This window comes from Chaetodon trifascialis, chromosome 4 (genome assembly GCF_039877785.1).
Source record: "Chaetodon trifascialis isolate fChaTrf1 chromosome 4, fChaTrf1.hap1, whole genome shotgun sequence".
Lineage (NCBI taxonomy): Eukaryota > Metazoa > Chordata > Actinopteri > Chaetodontiformes > Chaetodontidae > Chaetodon > Chaetodon trifascialis.
The window spans coordinates 5063366-5083240 of NC_092059.1; the positions used below are offsets into that span (position 1 = coordinate 5063366).

A 19875-nucleotide genomic window follows, 5' to 3' on the forward strand; every position below is an offset into this window, starting at 1 on the left:
CAGCCCCTCTCCTCCCCGGGTACCCCCTCCTTCTCCCCGTTCTCTTTGGCTCTAATTACACCACATAAAACAGAACCAGACTGTTTTCCTTTCCCCCCCTCTTTGAGACGCAGCGCAGAGCGTTTTTCTTGCTCCAGCCACGCCAGCAGCTCACGGCTGCTGCGTTCACCCACTTTCTCCCTGCCCTACTTTCCTCTTTCTTCTATTATTTCCCCCCTCGCTCTCTATCCGGGCTCGCGTTTCATATCCAAGTGTAGGTGAAGAGGGCTCTCTTCAATCAGCGAGGCCTCCCTTTCTCTACGCGCCTCCATCCATCCCTCCCTCTTCTCCCCACTCCTCCGCCTTTCGCTCGCTCTGTCCAAGTGAGACAGGGAGTGTTTTTTTCTCCCTCTGTAGCAAGAATGCTGAAGACATTCTTCTCTGGATTGGAGTGGGAAAGACATTGCCATCAAATGGGATTAGCAGCAGGAGCGGAGGGAGAGGAGGAGGAGGAGGAAGAGCCAGGGGGAGAAAGAGGAGTTGGCTCTGAAGAAATGAGCCAGTGAGCGAGTTGGAGCCGAGTGAGACACAAGCTTTTTAACCTAACAGGCTCTATTGTGTTAACTAATCCATGTGACTCCAGCGAGGAGCTCAGCAAACAAACCAACCTCGACACACAAACAGTCGCTCGGAGAGAAAAACTGGCGACCTCTGTCCTCCTCAGTGATGCCGCTCTTCTCCTCCTCTTTCTCTCTACAGCCTGTAACTCGCTACCTTTCAGGAGCCTCCAGCAAATGAATGGGTATCACACTCAGCCTCTCGGTGCTCCCAGAAAACCACACACCCGCTCTGAAAGCATATGATTTAAACATTAACATGCCGGGCGGAGAGACCAGGAACTTCAATTCAAACTCAGAGCGTTTGGCTGCTGTGCGTTTTTCATTAAAAGTGGGAAATAAAACGAAGAAATCAGCGAGCTCTAAAGGGAGTGACAGTTTTAAAAAGCCTCCGCTACACAGAAGTTTAAAAGGTAAAGACAAGCATCATAAAGTTCATCTTTTCTTGTCCCACTGAGGTTTGCTGAATGTCAATGAGCTGTCAGTGTGCACAAAAGAAAGAGTTTTACCTTCAGTGTTGTGGTCTTGCTGTGTAGCAGCTCTGATATTTCCCTGCAGGAGAGTAAAGCACGATGCACTGCTGCCCTGCCAGGTATGAGGAGCATATATAGAGCTCCGAGCAGCCAGACGGATGACAGACGCTCTCTCTCTCCCCGCATGAGTCAGTCTGTCTGCGAGCTCCTCCTCTCCACAATAAAAGCTCCCAGCCCGGCCAGGACCAACCCCTTTCAGAATAAAAGCTCGGCCGGCGGTGCTGCAGACCGAGGAACTTCCCTTTGGGTCTCAGGGAACAAAAATAACTGCAGCTTTAGGAGCAGTAGATAAAGAAGGCGGCCATTAGCAAAGCAGAATGAGTGAGATCTTTATCTTACTGCTAAACTCGACCACGTTTCTAAAGGCTGCAGAGACGGGGTGATCGAGGAGGGAGAATAGAAGATGGATTTGAGAAATCAATCATCTGAACAGCTCTCTCAGCTTCAGGTGACACAGATGAAACGTCCCATTGTAAGGTAACATTTGAAACGACACCCCCGCTGGAAATAAAATCCACTTTCTGTTCACATTATCTAGATGAAGCAGATCACTGTTATCTACCTGCCGAGCTTGTGGAACACGAGAGCTTCATGTAGCTCGATGCTCGGCCGGACCTCTGGAACCATTTGTGCCTGTCACGACCACGCAGATCCCTGCTCATTCACTGAAACATGCTGTCAGATATTCGGCCAATCAGTAAGAGAATTTTCTCCTTCATTTTTGTGGCATGAAACAAAACCTTTTCGGGCATTCATCATTTCTATTTTTGTGTGCAATGCCTCTATTTTTAGAGCCGGTGTGCGTTTTCCAGGCCGCTGATGAGTCACAGCGTGTTGATGGAAGGCGGGAGGCCAGGGATCCGGTCCAGTGTGTGGCTGTAAGTGTGTATGTGACTGAATACCGGGGAAAGGTCTTAGCGATAAGGGGGAGGTCTTGCTCTCTCTGGAGGTGCGAGTCATTCCCTGCGAGTCGACTCGCTGACGCTCAGAGGCGAGTCAGTCGACGCTCGGTGACAGGAGCGTCATGAGATTAGAGCGTGTGTACATTGTTACACCCTCTAATTAACATCCGCCAGTGAAAGTGGTCTGACTGGGAGTGTGTCTAAAGAAGTCTATCCCGCAAGCGCAGCCACACGCACCGACGGCCGGGGTCAGGATCCAATCAGAGGTTGATTGACCTCATCCGGAAACAACGCCATCCTCCGAGCGTGTGTGTGTGTGCAGGCTAATGTGTGTTTATCTGTGTGTTGAGCATGTCGGGTGTTCTTTCCTGGGAAACACAGGCTGCTCTCTGCGAGGGGATCACTGAGGCCTGTTAGTTTCCATGCTGTCAACTCCCAAGCATACGCTCCGGTCTCTGGCTCCCCTCGTCTCTCTGTGCGTCTTTTCATCGCTCTCTTTTCCCTCTGCTCACCCCTCTTTCTCCCAGCCCCCCCCCCACGTCTGTGTTGTGAAGGTCAGCTCTGACAACTCTCTTCCTTATTTGGAAAGTTTCTCCATTCCATGCAGGTCAGTCTAGCCCGGCCGACCAATCCAGTGGTTAGTTTTTCTGGCGTCTCAGCCAATCCTGGGTCTCCCATGTCCTTTTAAGGACTGCCCATCTCTGACTCTGGAGGTTGATGTGAAATTATCTGCTTTTCCTGCTCTCTTGTGTCTCCGGTGACTTCATTTTGCTGTTTTTTTTGTTTTTCCTGTTGCACAAGTTCTTTTTCTCCCTGATGACAACTAACTTTCTGTTTCGTCCTTTTTCCATTCGCTGGATAATCAAACGGCTCTCTGGCCTGCGTTTACTGAAGCGAGGGTATCCATTAGGGAACCGATCCGCAGTCAGTGTTTTACTTCCATTTTTAATTAGACGTGTGATGATGATGAGCCACAAGCGAAGTTCTCAGTGTGCAGCCGGGGCCATATGTGGTTCCTTAACATGCACGTTTCCCGCTTTCCATAAAACCGCAAGCAACACCTCGACAAGAAAGTGATTGTTAATACTTCATTAGAGAGTTCATGACTTGCACCTCGTAAACACAAACACACTGCTGAGAGGAAGCTCTGAGTCACAGAGCAGATATGCGACAAATCCTGGCAGCCGGAGCTCCTTGCTCAGCGGCACAGAGAGAACATAGATCCCGCTTTAAATTCAACACAACGAGCCTGAAAAACTTAAGAGCAGTCTTATATAAAACAGAAAGACAGGCAGGGACAAACAGCAACAGCCAATCACCTGCTGCGGCTTCACACTGTAAACACTGGCTGTGTGTGTGTGAGTGATGAGGGCTGCTGCCAAAGAGCAGTTTGTTGCCTTCAGTTTGCATGCAGTTCCCCTGACAACAGCCTCAGTGGGGTTAAAGAGGTTTGGAGCTACTGCAGAAATCATTTAATCTCACTGGTATGGCAGTTATGTCAGCGGACGGGGATCGAAAGGTAGGAGGTCAAGCAGCATGCAGTACAGGCCGCGTTAAAGGGGATCAGGCCGTTCCTCGTCGGCGGTGTGTAAGCATGCAGAGCCTGGAAACGTTAAGGGATCCACATGGTGTCACTCACTGTTGTTCTGAGCTCCTGTGTGTTTGTGCCAGTCAGAATGACTGCGTTATGATTCTGATGGAGGTGTATTAATATGACTGTATCATGCTATTGGCTTGCAAACTGTTTAAAAGGTTGGGACGCTGCATGAAACCTAAAAACAGAATATAACATTTACCAGTTAACTGCACTGGACATCAGTTAGATTATTTTATAGTACTGTGACATATCCTCCTGAGACCCAGCCGATTCATTTATGTCTTCTGTAGTGGACGTTTGGTTTTGGTCTATATCTTTTGACTCATTTGAGCTACCCAACTGAGTCCTGGTGTGCTCAATAGAGGACATCCAGGCCTTTCCAATGATATCTCATGTGTTTGGGTGGGATGAGGGGAACTTTGTTTTCATGCTGAGACAAAGTGGAGACTTCAGCAAAACGCAGAAGCCAGGAAAAGAGAAAAGATAAGTAAAATATTGTTAAGATATTGTTTTTTAACTATGGTAATCATCTATATTCTTGTTTATGAACATGTCAGGAGTCATAAATTGGAGTCAGAATTCAGGTAATAAATAATAAATAATAAAAATAATAGCAATGTTATGAATGTTTAATAATGTCAATTTAGTTCAGCAGTTCAACAAAAGATACAGGTGAAATGTTCAGTTTCATTTAAAAAATGGACTGACATTCTTGTTTTCCTGTCAGCCTGTTATGATTTCGTTGCTTTATGGTAAAATCATTCTGTTGTACACTACAGTGGACATGCTGTAAAATCTAAAATAAAAATAATTTTAGAAAATTCTAAATTGTGAGTTGTTGTTTTAGCTCCAAAGAGGCAGGAAATCACAAAAAAATTAATTAAAAGAGACTTTTTTCCTTGGTTCTCAGGAGGATATATCAATACCAGAAAGACGTTTTTATTAATTTAATAAGAATGACTTCAGAATAACTCCTGGCCTTCGGTGTTGGGTCATGCTTGGATGGTCTGACAGAAAGCTAACGGCTGCACTGTCTGCTGTTTAATTCCCTCAGAGGCAGAAACTTTCCACTTCCTCCGCCGACACAAACAGACGTAGACTGGCCTCCACTTTTATCCCAAAGCTTAAAATATCAATTCAAAACTCTTTATAATCAAGCGCAGGCACTGCTTACTGTGAGTCCAGCAGGTCTTTGATTTGTTTAAATTCACTTAGACAAGTTCAGTATACTACCAACCCACGAGGACTACTAAACAATCAGTGTTTTATCTCTTTCATAAACCAACAGCAAAAAGCTTGACCCTGAATCACCGCAGTCGCTTTACAAAAACACGAAATCGATGTAGAAATAAAAGGCTAAGTCGAGGTCCTGCTGAGTGCCGAAGTGTGCCTGGTTTTCATCAGCGGTGATATTAGCATACGGAGTAAAAATGAACACGCTGTGGAGCTGCATAAAAGAAAACAGAAATCTACAGACGCGCCGCTGCTGAGGGTTCAACACGCAACACATTAAAAGCACTATGCGGAACGAAATCCGTGCAAGAGAACAATTTGGCCTGTCAAAGTTGATTCCCGGTCTTATGAAAGAGACATTAAGCTGTGGAATGGCTTGAGGATAATTGTTGCCTCTGCTACTTGTGCTCGGTGTGTGACGCCCACCCAGACGTTTTCCCAACCTGTAATAAAATGCTTTGCCCCTATTATCACGGTCGATAACGCGGCGGTCACACCTTCCACACGCTGCACTGGCTCGACGGTCTCCTCCTTTGTCTTCACTATCTCGCCTTCATGTTTCCAAGGAGGGCGTTAGCTCAACAGCAAAGCTGCTACACAGAAATATCCTGAATGTGAAAACACACAAACACGTGCACGTTTTCCTCTCGTACTAGCAAGGATGTGCCATTACAGCAAAAAAAAGAACATGTAAGAAACGCGAAAGGTTCCTGTGAAATGTCACACTGGGCAAACACGTCCCTTTATCAATACAACAAAGCTGACGCTGGACGCCTCATCCATCAACACACACCCGCAGCCATGTGCGTGCACGTGCATGGGCGCACACAAACACAGATTTACAAGCTCCAGGTGATATCAGTCTATCATTATGTGGCTTTGCAGACAGTCACGTGCGTACAGTTGAACCCTGGAGAGCCCTGAACAGAGAGGAGCTGTGCTGTTGAGTGAGGAGAGAACATAACTCCTGCAGCAACGACCTCGTGTTGGGATGCAAAGCCTCATCCAGCTGAACCGCGGCTGCTCTCTCAGTGAGTTTCATGGAACATATTTACCGTTTATCTTCCAGACCATCTCACACAACCAAAGAGGCTTTAATCCTGCGATGGCCTTCAGTTACTTTACATAACATCTGCACGCTTAAAGCAACGGGTGATTTCATTTCAAGATATTTTTGCTTTGTAGACTTAATTCTACAAGTAACCAATCAGTATTTGCTTCTGTGTAGAATTACTTCACGAAATTCTGCTTCAAAAAGCTGAAATCCAGAGGAGCGTACAGGGAGACAAAGCAGCCAATTTTCAGTCTACTCTCTACCATGTGGTGAAACTCTGCTTTCTCTCCAAACCTGTGGGGTTGATTCAGATCCAACCGGCCAATCAGAGCCTCTCCCCTGAGAATTTCCTTTGATTCTTATCCTGACGTCTGACATCAACGCCGGGCATCAAACCCAAACACCGACCGGCCCGCTCGCTGTTCCTCCAGCACAGAAAACGCCAGCAGGTCTGTTTCCATGGCTCAGGTCTCCTGCAGTCCCTCCCGGCTGCCAAGTCACACAACGACTTCACGAATCACCCCTAACACAGACTTCCAGTATGTTATTCCTTCGATTTAGAGCGATTTATTCTGAATTTGTGAACAGGAACACGTCCCTCCAACAGCTATAAACACTGGTGCGAGATTATAATGTTATCTAACGCAGATGTCCCTCGATGTGAATACACAGAATAATTTTGGGGGGATATCCACATTGAGTAGGGAGTGAAAGCTCCAGATTTTGGGGATAAAAGCATTCAAATCAACACATTCATGCCTCAAACTGGGTGAACTGCTCTCTCAGATAATAAAACTCAATCCATACTGATCCCACTGCCTTTATGTCAATGCAGTAAAACCATTTAGTGATTTCATGGCATTGACTTCTTCTAAAAATACACGACACAAGGGTCAGAGTTTCCACTGTGTCTATTGATTTTATAGTGTTTCAGCAAAGTGGTTTGTTAGAAAGCGGTGGTTCTTATTAAGAAGAGCTCCTGTAAATAGTAAAAGACAAGCAATTAAAGTAATAAACCAGGAGCTTTTTCAAAGGCTGCAGGCTTTGCTGTGCTCTGATGTTTCACAGCAGCGGAGAAGAAACAAGATGCTCGTCTGAGCGTCGACGTGCCGCATGACAAACGATGCACTCGGGGACAAACTGCGAGGCCCAGAGTGGTCGTCTCTGTTCCTACATGTTACCTGAGGAAACAGAGTGCAGTCTGACACAAACGTGACCTTCGTTAATGGCAGGGCTGCTGTTTTTACTGTGTAATTACAGAAGTGAAAGGGGAGAGGGCAGGAGAGGGGCTGCTTGTGCTTCCTTCACCGCTGGGAGCTGATTTGTTGTTAATGTGGATGAACACTCAGAGAAGCAGCTTCACAGCCTAATTCATCGAACAGAGGTCTGATCTGAACAGTACAGCACAAAAACTAAAATCTCAAAGGCTGTTGGTTCTATATGAAAACTGGAAGGCAGTAAATCTATATTTCATGTACATAATTTCTGCCACAGAGCCCAGAAACCATGTCAGATCTGTTAATGCAGGGTATGCAAATCCAGCTCCAACAAGCATGCGTGGATAATTTCCAACATGTCAGATGTAAACGATCATCATTCGTCTCTGCTGCCTCTGATTTATCATCATACAGCGTAACAATGTGGAGTAATTTACATGAAATTCATCAGAAATGGAATCTGCCTGCACGTCTGCCATCAGCTACAGTCTGTGTTTGCCTCCATGACAGTTTGATGATTAATGAGGCGCCACTCAGATCACATCCAGAGCATCCCCTTCACAGCCAAATATTTACCTGGAATTTTCTGTCTCCTCCTCTATATTCTCAGCTCTGGAAGCACAGAATTAACAAGTCATAACATTTAGGTCAACATGTATGCAACACTGTGGCATCGTCGGCAGGAATCCAATCCAGCATGCAGCGGAAATGCAGCGTGCAATCAAGCTGTACTGCACGGTAACCAAACTAAACGCAGCCCGTCACAGCCCGCAGCAGCACTGTTCACCCTCCCACGGTGATGGGATATAGCAGCAGTATAATTCAATACTGTGACCATCACACAGACACACATATAAATAAAGTAAGTAAAAGTAAAAAGTACATTTTGTCAAACTATATAAAATACTGAGTGCAAGAGTCTGCAGCCATGCTAGCAGCCCTGTGAGGCTGCACAGTGGTGCTTTGAGCTAAATGCTAACATCAGCAATGCTAGCATGTTTAGCAGGTAGGATTTTTTTTGCAGGTTGCTAATTAGCACCAAATGCAATGGAAGCTAAGGCTGATGGGAATGTCTTTAATTTTGCTGGAATCTGGAAGTATTGGATGAGCAGAAATATTGACCTGATGATGGGGCTAAATGAAAAGTCAGGGGATCAAAGTTTTTATATCTTCTGAGGATCATGAATGTTTGCACCAAATTTTATGGCAATCCATCCAAAAATGTCAGCGTTGTGGCAGCTCAATCACCATAGATACTACACTTCATCCTGAGGGGAACATATATGTAACAACCTGTCATGAATCCATTTAATTATTTTTGACATATTTCACACTGAAGCACTAAAGTTATCTTCATGGTGGCACTAGAAAGAGAGTCAGGTGATCACCACAGTCATCCTCCAGGAATCATAAACAACCATCCACCACAAAGCTGCTGAGATATTTCAGTCTGGACCAAAAACGTTGGACAGACAAAAGCTAAACAAGCGAGCCGAGTGGAAGAGCTCACTACAGTTATTTGTGTGTGGTCTGCTGTCATTTATCATCACAAATGCATCAGTTAAGCATCCTGGTAGCCTCGGGGATAACTAACATGTCTGGGTCAAGTCTGGATGTGGACCTTCCATCTCTTCTCTCTCTCTTTATTGCTTTTCAATGCTCGCTACTGTATCCTTTCAACTACAGGCAAACAGACAAAAAATTTTAAAAATCCATGCACAAGAGGCTTGTGGACCATTGACAGAAAAGCCATTCAAGTCTCTTCTAATAACAGTGACATCCTACCTGGTCCCTATAGAGCTCACAGAAAGGTGATCAGGAGGAGAGCACAATGGCTCTGTCCTGGGCTGGGCATGCAGTTCCAGGTCAGGCAGAAACAATAGGAGCCATCCAGCAAAAGCCACGCAGATCTGTTTACAGCCACAGACAGGCAGCAGCTGGCAGACTCGCCCTGGCAAACGCGTTGCCACACTGACACCAGCATAAAAGCAGGGGAATGCTTTTGTTCTGAAAGGCCTGGGATTCCCCCGTTAACCCTTTCACAAAGCTGAAACACTATCATTTCCACTAGTCCTCAGACAGGCCTCCCAGTCTGTCTCCCTCCCACCAGCCCTGCCCGGGGACCAGCCTGCCCCCCAGGGCGCAGACACACGGGGACGCAACAGGTACTCACAGCTTTGGTTTAGGCTTGGTGGGCAGTGGAGGACCGTCCTTCCCTGGGGACAGATGAGAGTCTGGTGCCACCGGGGCTGGACTTGGGGCTGTAAATGGGACATCTGTCATGAAGTCAGGCAGAGGTGGGGGTGGTGGTGGTGGTGGAGGCGTGGTTGCTTTAGGCGGGCTTGGAGGTGATGGTGGATTTGGGGGTTGGCCATTCTGTAGAGACCCTTTTCCTTTATCCTTGTCCTCCATCTCTGAGCCCATCTGTACTGGAGGCAGGAAAGACACGCTGGGCCAGATCTCGAGCTCCTTGATATGGAAAGCCTCGGTGCCGGGTTGAGGAGGCATCTTGGGTGGCAGCTCCAGGAGGCTGACTTCTGTGGGTGGGGGAGGAGGGGGGAAGGCTGCTGCATCCTCAAACCCTGAGCTATCACCAGACATGCCGTTACTGGATGAGTCCTCGGCTGCTAACAGAAACAAACACGAAAACGTTGGACGTTAATGTTTAGTGTTTCTTCTGCGCCCCACATTCCCCAGTAGATGCAGATCACACGCACACAAGGCTGTTTCGCAGCTGATCTGATGATCTAAACTAGCAGCTGGGTCCAGTCAGGCCGATTCCTGTTTATTCAGCCTTTCCTTTAACTGTGCGGTGAGTCCTGTACTGTACATACACAGCTCTGACTGTGAGAACACACACACAGAAATATTTGTGTCCCGCTGCACTCACAAAGAGCTGCTCATCACCTCACACCTCTCACCCCTCTCCCATGCAGACTAGACAATACTAAACAGGACAAAAGATGCTCATCTCGTTGAGATTTACAGACCCAAACCACAGGACCTCCAGCGAATCACTGGACTATCAGAGGCTAGAGCTTCGAGCCCTGATTCATCTGCCTGATTACATTTGTTGTGACAAACAAAACAAACTCTGCACATGAGAAATTAGCATTTAATTTTTGTTGCATTTTACAATTCGATGACCACGTCCCATTTTTCAACATTCACCACCAAACGTCTCAGTTTTCACCACCGTTAAAATAATAACCATACATGTTTTCAGCTCTTACGCAGACATTTATCATGTTCTGTCGTGTCTTTATCCCAATATACAAACTTAATTTGTCTGATGACATGAACATGATTCGTCTGTATGTGTGTCAATCAATCAATGTGTCATAGTTAAGGCTCTTGCTCGTCCTTCATAAGTAAATGTCACAGTCTGTGGTTCTTTCTGACAGAATGTGCCAGTATGCTAACGATTAGCTGTCACGGCTGTCAAAGCTCCAGGAGGCTCCCCAGCTAACACACAACGTTCCAGTAACATTACCAGGACACTCAGGGAACGTACCAATGACGTACACTTTAACATCTTCAATAAACGTTCCCACAGCCGGAAAATAATGTTCTCAGAAAGTTTTGGGAAGCAAACTTTGCTCGCTGGGTCGCTCCTTCCTACGTGAAATACTCAACACCAAAAAATGGTGCGTTCTTAAAAGCTTCAGCATTCAGCTGCGGTCCCTGCTGCTTGTTCCTGCCTGGTAACCACGCTTTGAACACCTCTCTGTCTGTGTTACACACACCTGCAGTGACGGTGAGATGGGCTGTGCTGTTGATGGAGCCATATGGGTTGGACGCGGTGCAGCAGAACAGACCTCCGTCCTCTGGAAAGGCCTCGGCTATCACCAGGGTGCAGATCTCCTCTAAAAAAAAACAAAAAAACAGACCACCACCATCAGTACACCTTTAATGCCCGTTTGTGACTGATATGGGTAGAATTAAAGACCTGACAGTGATGAACAGCGGTCTGCACAGGTGTGGAGTGCAGTGACTTCACACTCGATTTGTAATGAGATGTGAGAGATGGACAGGAAGTTATCTACACGGTGAGCTGATGACGGACATGTGATCTAGACCGGTGACTCACTATTCACAGTCAGACACACGGAAGAGCAGCGGGGAAAGAAAAACGAGCGTGGATCTAACGGCTCATGACGAACAGACACATAAACACTGGCGCACAGATGTTCAGGGACGCCTGAGTGACTCACAGCCTGAGAGCAACACCTGAAATGACCCCTGACTCACACAGGTGGGAAGCGTGTCATTGTTTTTCTGGCCCTTTGTGTGCGTGTGTTTATGTGTTGGAGCTTGCGGGTGGTGGGGTTTCTCAGACTTTCCCCAGGGGCTCCCTCTGACTGGAGTAGATGTGATAATGAGCGTCCTGTGAGACAAAGACTTATGAACTTGTGATGTGCTCTAGTCATAGCCGAGTGAAAGCCTGCAGCTGATAATGAGGCCATCAAACTCAATCTGAGTCTCCAGACACAGCTAATAATCCGTTAATAATTTTAACCACCGACTGCGGTTGGAACATGAAAGCAGTGTTGTAATTGGCCGAGTCACATTTGGATAAACCTGGAAAGGAATCGAGGTAACATACCTGTCTCTGCTGCAGATCGAGGCTCTGATTCATGGTGTATTATGGGTAGAAAGGGAGAGAAGACATTGTGGTAATTAGCATTCATCCAGTTTAATGTTAGAAAATAATCAATTATTACTAAGAAGAGTGTCTCACTTTTCTGGAGAATCCGAAAATCGGGGGAGTCCTGAATCTCCTCGCCCTGGCGGTACCATCGGACCTGCAGAGGAGGGCTTCCTCGGACCCTGCACTCCAGAACCACCACCTGGCCCTCGGAGGCCTGGGCATCCTGCAGCAGCTGCACGCAGGACGGATGAAGTAAGAGAGCGGTGATGAGAAAAAGGATGGAGAGAGTGAATAATGATGAGGAAATGAGAAGAAACCAGCGATGAAAACGATAAATCTGTCTCAGAGTTGCAGCATGATGGATCGTTGAAGATGAGGCAGCATCATGAAACAGCATTTGAGGGAACTGAGAGGCAAGAGGACGTCTAGAAACAGTGACCAGGGCTTAAGAGCCCATCTGAAAACAAAACGGCCGTTCAATCACGGGAATCACAGGATCGCTGTTTCATTTTGGCTAACGTGATTTTTTTAAACATCACAGACACAGTCATCTGTAAGCATGCAGAGATGCTTCCCACCAAGAATCCACTGACAGTTAATTGGATCTATCTGCTCCATCAGGTTTGGGCATCACATCATCCAACAAAAGTCATAAATCTGACTGTTCAGTGCGTCCATTTGTTTCTACTTTAGCCAAAAATGAGCGCCTGCTTCGGTCCAAATAGCTGTCACCAAAGTCTGCTTTCTCAAAATATTGCATTTAAAAATTTAATAATTTCTTACATATTTGGAAAATGATGAACTGTAAGTGGAAGTATGACAGGCTGTCAAACACAAGTCATCTTTTCAACATCTTTTTATCATCACCGACAGCTGAACACAGGGGCTTAAATACAGACTGTGCAGGCAGCGCAGGGGCCTGTTGGGTGGGTGGGTGGGGGGGGGGGGCTGCAGAGAGAGCCGGCCCTCCAACAATATAAAGCGAGTCTTTACAAGTGTTTCACATTTCCACATCTGAAATACACCAGTGTTCAAAGAGCTCAAATTAAATTAAACTTTTGCTATATATGCCGTCGAAAAGGCGAACCCATCTCCATCGTGGTTTATAATGCTGCATGCACAGCGTACAATGATCAGCATTTCCGGCATGGTGTACTTCCAGCACTACCATGTGGTGTAAAATCTCATTTAAGGATTCTTGCAAAAGCACAGCATTATATACAGAGCGTGACAGAACGATATGTGTGCTCTCATAACCAGCAATTAGCACGCCGCAGCGTGCGTAACTTACCTTACGCCACTGGCTAAATACCTGCCTTTTGGAGGTTTGTGAAAGACGATCTCTCCTAAAGAGCATTTTTATAGGATCACTGTGATTCTTTCAAAGTGTGTATAATTATTTACTTTTAAATCATTAAGTTTAAGCTAGCCGTTAGCTTTTAGCATAAGAAGCAATGGCCATTCTATTAAGACAGCCTGACTCATCACTGACACTCGTCTCCTTTACTTCGCAGATAAAAGGTGTAAAAATGGAGCTTTTGGGTAACAGATGACAGTTGACCCACCTCTTTATTGACGCTCTTAACCTCAAACTGCAGGACCTCCTTCTTACAGATGCCAGTTTAACTCCAATAACAAACAATAAAAGGCCCCCACTTGCAATCACAATCAATAATATGGCAGCTTGTAGAGTGTCGCAGAACAAAGGGGCCGATGGAGACCCCGCTGTCAACACTGTGCTGTGTCTTCTGCTAGTTAACAGAGTTATATAACACTGGTGTCCATCAACAAGAGGCACTCTGTCAGTGTGAATGAATGTGCCTGAGTCTCTGTCTCTGTGTGACTGTGGCTCTTTGGCATGGCTGTATTTTGGGAAGGCCAGGGGTGGAATGTATATCATGGGTCTGACAGTGTGTGTGTGTGTGTGTGTGTGTGTGTGTGTGTGTGTGTGTGTGTGTGTGCGTGGGCGTGCTGTACGGGTGACATCACGGTGCTGACTTCACCAGAGGCGAACATCCTCTCATTGAAATGATTAAAGCCTGTGACAGTTTCTAAAGGAGGCGGGTGGGTGGGGGTGAAGAAAAACAAATGTCTTTTTGTAATGAAGTGGAAAATGATTTAGGGCCTGACTGGCTGAATGAGAGTGAAAGAGACCTGACCCTTGTGGGTTTGGCAGGGCCGTTTGAAGCTCTGCCTCAGCCCGTCTCAGCCCCGCCATCACAAGACCCACAGCCTGAGGGAGAGGGAGTTGGGGGATGCTGGGGGAGTGCTGAAGAGTCTGAGCTGGAGGAGGAGGAGCGCTCATCAAAGCTTATGTTTTATCTGACCCCCACTGCTGAAAGCCACAGTACTGCATACTATTATTATGGGAAGGCAAGGAGACTGAGTACACGTGTATCATGTTCTAAGTATGTACTGTATGCGTGTAGGTGCTGCATGCATGATATACCGTATGGGCTGTCAGGATTCACGTATCTGTGGCTGTTTTCATGGTTTGGGCTTTGTCCTTCGGTTCCGTACAAAATATTCAAACGACGGTATGCTAAAAACCTTGTGGCAACAGTTTGGGGAAGGTCCCTTTAGTTGCATGCCAATGCACCAGTGCACAAAAACATTTCCATGAAGAGATGGTTTGTGTGAAAGAAGTGGACTGGCCTGCGCAGAAGCCTGACCTCAATCCCACCAAAAACCTTTAGGATGGACTGAAACACCGACTGCAAGCCGGCCAACATCAGAGCTGGACCTCATTAATGCTTCTGAGGCTAAACGGGAGCAAATCCCCGCAGACAGGTTACAAAATCAAATGGACAAACATCCAAGCAGAGTCTCAGCAGCATTTTAATGGTTGTGGGTTTGGACTGACCAACTGTGTCGTGCATACATATACAGTGTTTGCAGGCTTACCTTGGTGAATATAGGAGGACCTGACACCTCACCACCATACAGTGAAGACACCGGGCTCTGCATCTAGAAGACAATAAAACCTCAAAAATGAGAACGCTGTGATGTCGTTGTGTGTGAGCTCATCTGCTGTCCTGTGTGTGGTAGGTGCTCACCCGCTGCAGGGGCTGAGACAAGGCCTGGACCAGGGTGGAGCGATGAGGAAGGACCTCGGGGGTTTTAGGTGATGAAGAGCGTATTGTCAGGGACATTGAAGTGGTCTTCTTCTGAACTCTAAAATGAACAAAGTATAAATCAGCACACAAACAAAGGCTTTTCTCCTCTCTATATGGTTTTAGTTAAAATATGATACTTGAATCAAAGAAAATTGTCTCCCCAGTAATTAAGATGATATCAGTGATCTTGGCTTCGGTGTGTAAACAGAAAGGGAATCAGGAAGTAGTCCAGATGGAGGCAGATTTATCCAAAAGATAATAATCAAAAACATTTAGAGAACTAGACGGCACACAGAGCGGGTACTGTTAGAGGGAGCGCACAATACTCCAAATACATTATTCTAATAATAGCAAATGTTTACACAGCATGCATCCTGATCCAGAGCTACACGGAAATAAACGGACCTGTGAGCCAGATCAAGTGTTAAACTGAAAAAAAAAAAAAACAATCAAAAATGTCTTATTTTCCAATATTTAGACAGCCTTTTAAAAGTTTATGCATTCAGATTAATAATGTGCATACTTTGGCCAAGGTCCAACCTTTCACTGAAGATTGTTCAACAACATTTTTTTCATATGAAGCAACAGCAGAGAGCATAAGAGAAGAGAGCGAGAGCAGGAAAAGGTTAAAAGTTTAGCATTTGATAATAAGTGCAGGCGACATCCTAACAGGGTGATTCTTCACCATATTAACTCTCGGCACCTCTCATTATTCAGTGTGGCCTAGGGTTGGGGTTATGGCTCTTTAAGGGCCTTTTAAGGGCCTAGTTAAAGGCAGCAGACCTGATTAGCTGCTGCGGGGTTCAGTTAACCTGCTCAAGGTTCAACGGGTCACTTCACGGGTCAAGAGGTCATGCTGAAACACACGTACTGAGGCATGGTTCCCGATCTGGAGCTTGAAGCAGCTCCTTCTCCTTCAGAGTCTGATGACGAAGCTCCTGCAATGGGACAAAAACGAAAGCAGCGATGGTTATTTATTCCGTGTGATACTGGCCGTCTTTCAACAGTAAAAAAATGTTGATAATAAAGAGAGATCTGCAAATGTTCTCCTGTTTCCAAATTCAGGTAAATATAAGCCAAAATCATGACATTTCTTATAAATCCTGTAAAAAAAGACATTTCTTTGTAAAACTCATTTATGCAGTTAATTGTAAAAAAAAGTCTCAAAAGTGTGAATATAATAATTTTCCTATATGAAACCATCTGACCTTCGATGTAAACCTCAGCGGAGGTATTGTCTGCTCCCAGGCTGTTGGAAGCCACGCAGGTGTAGCGTCCTGTGTCGTCCTCAAAGGCTTCAGTAATCACCAGTGTGTGCAGGTCACCATCCCTCCAGATCTGTATGTCGGGGGAGTTGTGCAGCTCACGGCCTTCACAGAACCACCTGGGAGACGAGGTGAATCACAGCTTTGGTTACTTTAGCATGTCGTGCCAGTCGGAACAACTGTTTTGCATTACTGAACAAAGGATTACGGTAATCACAAAAGCCAAACTAGATGTCGGGATGACAGATTGAGCTTCAGGAAGAAGCCTGTAGATGTTCAGACCGGTACTCCGCTTGATCCAGCAGCATTATGTTGAGTAATAAATACTGTGGCGAGCGTTTAGGAGAAAAACTGACTTTTAATTTAATGATAAAAACCTGATAAACTGATTAAGACGGGGTTATTTTTTGGAACTGTCAGTGTTCAACTATGCATTAATTCACTGTGACTTCTAGCAGTACAGTGTTTCAAAGAATCCTTTTTTTCATTCTGGGTAAGTTTGGCCATAATTCCTACCATGTATAATTCATATTACATTCACTGACTATGTTTACATACACACTAATTTTCCACTATTACATTTCATGTGGGTCATGTAAACAACATATTCTGTGCGGACATTTCAAGAGCTTTTATGGGAAATGAGCATTTTCTGATTGAGGCCTGATATCGTTCAGGTTTTGGGAGCGCTCTTTGGACATGTATACAGCACATGTTTACCACAGCGACACATGGCCTGTTTACGATCAGCTCTGTGTGTTGACTAGCCAACAGTTTGCAAGGCTGGGCTAGAAACGCACACACAAAAGAAAAGTCCACATTTCTTGTCAGAAGGAGAAACTGCTTTGAGGAAAGACGTGGACATCAACAGGTTTTTGAACATGCACTAATATCACAGCGCCGACCTTTTCAAGAAGGTGGATGAAAGAATGAAAGAGGGTCGAACGAGTCCGCCACTGGTGGAAAACTGTGAAAAAAATCCTGCTTTGGTTGTACATTACAAGATGGACAAAACTGATAGGAATAAGGTGAGCGGCTGGTGGCTCGCTGCTTAAAATGTCATTTACCCTCTTTCTGCTGCATGCTCTACAGATCAGTGGTGTATAAAGACCTCCTGCATATTCTGTTTGTTATCTGGATGTTGTGGATGGCACAGTGCCTGGCAGCGATGTTGTTGTACTGTGTAAAGGGATCTGATAAAATCTATGTGCTAAAATAAAAGAAAAAAATCCTATTTTGATGCAAAGAACGAGCATAAGGACAACAGGACATATCTCATTATGTTAATCGGCACAGCTGCATCTATTGGGGAATATTAGTGTCCAGGCTACTAAACAGCTTAGAAGGAATATTGTCTTTTCAAAAGTCAAAAATCTGAATATTTTGTCCATGTAAATGTTGTCACTGTTAATCAGATCAGGGGATGCAGGAAACGCTGGAAGCCACAACTTTTAAACAAACTTTTGCCTTGGAATGAACTTGTGGACTCAGAGCTCTACAGAGAGCTCTGGGTCTCAAATGTGTCATATTATTTCAACACTGTCTTGTAGCTGAATATTTCACTTCTAGCCAAAATAAATTAATATTCTACTGAAGGCAAAAACTTAATCTAACGGTCTGTTTGTCAGCCGAAGAATCATTCCAGAAATTTCAGTAAAGTCTTATCAGGCAAGCCAGGGCCATTACTCTTCTCGACAAATACTTGAACTTAAATATACCTTTGCAAACTATGATGGACGTCTGCCAACCTAGCACATCAATAACCACTCATTCACACACTCACACGCCCTCTGGGCACGTCTGAGTTTCCATATCTGCCAAACGTCGGCCACCCTGAGGCACTGACGAGACGCCGTGTTACGGGAAGCAGACACACCCTTTCCCTCCTTCCAATCAGAGGTCTGTGTGTCTGGGCAGGCGCCTGAGCCCCGCGCCACCTCCCTGGGGTCTGCTAACACCGGCTTTGTTCCCCGATCTGGGACCCAGGAGGGATGAGAGAGTCCGCAACACAACCGGCTTCATCTGTCTCATCTCTCCTCGCAGGGTGATGATTAAAGCAGATTCCACCCCCGCCAGCTCTGTGTTACCACATCAAATACAGGATCAAACAACGGGGGTCACCCATCTCCTGCAGACGCACAAGTGCTGGCCTCAAATGTCGCGATTCGTAGGAGTCAGTTGCTTTAATCAGTTTTAATGCCCCATCTTCTTTTGTAAGTGCATTGTGACACATCAGATCAAGATACCCACACACTGTACAGCACTCTAGAAAAAAGAGAGAGCATATACATCTTCTTCACCTCCCGACCTCTGCTGACAGGGGGAGGAGCAGGAATTCCCAAAATGCCGGAAGAACAGCTGCTCTGTCCGCCCAGAGTCCTGACCTGAGGACATTCCAGCTATCTTGGAGGGCTGTATAAAAATTCCTGACACCCTGCTGCACGGCCATTTCTTGATTTCATACACCCAGGCGTGTCAGTCAAACGGCAGGCCAGTTCCTGTTCCAGAAGGCAATCCATCAGCCAAAATATTCAGACGGCGCTTCATACTCGAGGATTCACGCCTGACGGAGGGCGAGACGGGGGAAAGTGAATGAATGGATGGCAAGTGCAGGAAGAGGAGGTGAATGAGCGTGAGTCAGCCTGGGTCAGACGGGGAAAATGATACCCTCCGTCATTGTTGAGACGGATCACACTGAGCCATTCATCAGCAGCAGTGACAGGTGGAGCGGTGCAAAGCTTTGTCACTCTCTTTCTGCTGTTTTCACACCAAACCGCCCAGACTCCTCGGGGCAGTTCCTCCGCATTATCGCTTGATGAAGCGAAACTACGGAAACTTGGCCGGCTCTATCCCGCAGCCAGTCGCCGGTGTGTTAAATGACAGGAAACAGATTGTGACGTGAGACTAATCAAGAGCTGTTCATGGCACGAGCGGGGAGGCCTTATCCACTCGGTGTGTCCGGCCCTCGCGGCAGCAGAGGCCAAGAGTCATCTGCCACGCTTCAAACACCTCAGCAGCTATCTGAGCATCACACACGAGCCAGACAGAGGGACAAAACAGGCACCCTGCATAACATGAGTTTGTCGTATGGCAGAGGCCGACAGCGGCCGGCGATTGGGAGTAAAAAGTCTGAGCAAACCAAGATGTCCGTGTGGTTTGGAAACCCATTTTTCCGGATTACGGCCAAGCAGAGAAAAAGAGAAACGACTTGCCTGGGTGACTGCCATGTCTGCTGCTTTGCTTTGGGACACTCAGGTTTCCTTTGTCGGATAAAGCTCACGACTTCCTTTTAAGCCACTCACTGTATTAATCAAAATGGTTCACTGTGATCTGATCTTGCAGCCATATGCTCCACGTTTGATTCAGTATAGGAAAATGACTTCTGAGCACCATTAAATCAAACATAGAGAAAAGGGCTTATTGTTACACATGACATCATTTAACGAATGACTATTGTTTGTGCGGTGGGGGATGTTAAAGCTGTTGGAGGCACTGGAAGTGTGTGTTTTGTGTGTGTGTGTGTGTGTGTGTGTGTGTGTGTGTGTGTGTAACTATAGTGAACAGAGGCAGGGGGATTTGTTTTCCACGGGGTGGCCTGAATCTGTCCAGACCCAAAGAAAAGAAAATACAGCATTTCCGAGCAGCAACATATGTGAGCGAAAATCCAAAATAGAGTTGTAATTCAGGAATCCATCAGTGGTCTTGTAGTGA

General features: G+C 46.0%; 1 protein-coding gene across 3 annotated transcripts in view; it reads right to left on the reverse strand.

Annotated features, from left to right (window-relative positions):
• The window catches only part of palld (palladin, cytoskeletal associated protein), a 50609-nt gene that overhangs the window by 13531 nt on the left and 17203 nt on the right, over positions 1–19875 (reverse strand). The window contains exons 3-10 of one of the 3 annotated variants that reach the window (XM_070960540.1): positions 16108–16283; positions 15771–15837; positions 14840–14957; positions 14688–14750; positions 11874–12015; positions 11739–11762; positions 10879–10998; positions 9306–9756 (exon numbers count right to left, since the gene is read on the reverse strand). In XM_070960540.1, coding sequence (XP_070816641.1) covers positions 9306–9756; positions 10879–10998; positions 11739–11762; positions 11874–12015; positions 14688–14750; positions 14840–14957; positions 15771–15837; positions 16108–16283 — 1161 coding nt within the window. Of the gene's footprint in view, positions 1–1105; positions 1243–9305; positions 9760–10878; positions 10999–11738; positions 11763–11873; positions 12016–14687; positions 14751–14839; positions 14958–15770; positions 15838–16107; positions 16284–19875 lie in introns of those variants that run through there. The other 2 variants (XM_070960539.1, XM_070960541.1) reach the window with 2 other exon arrangements.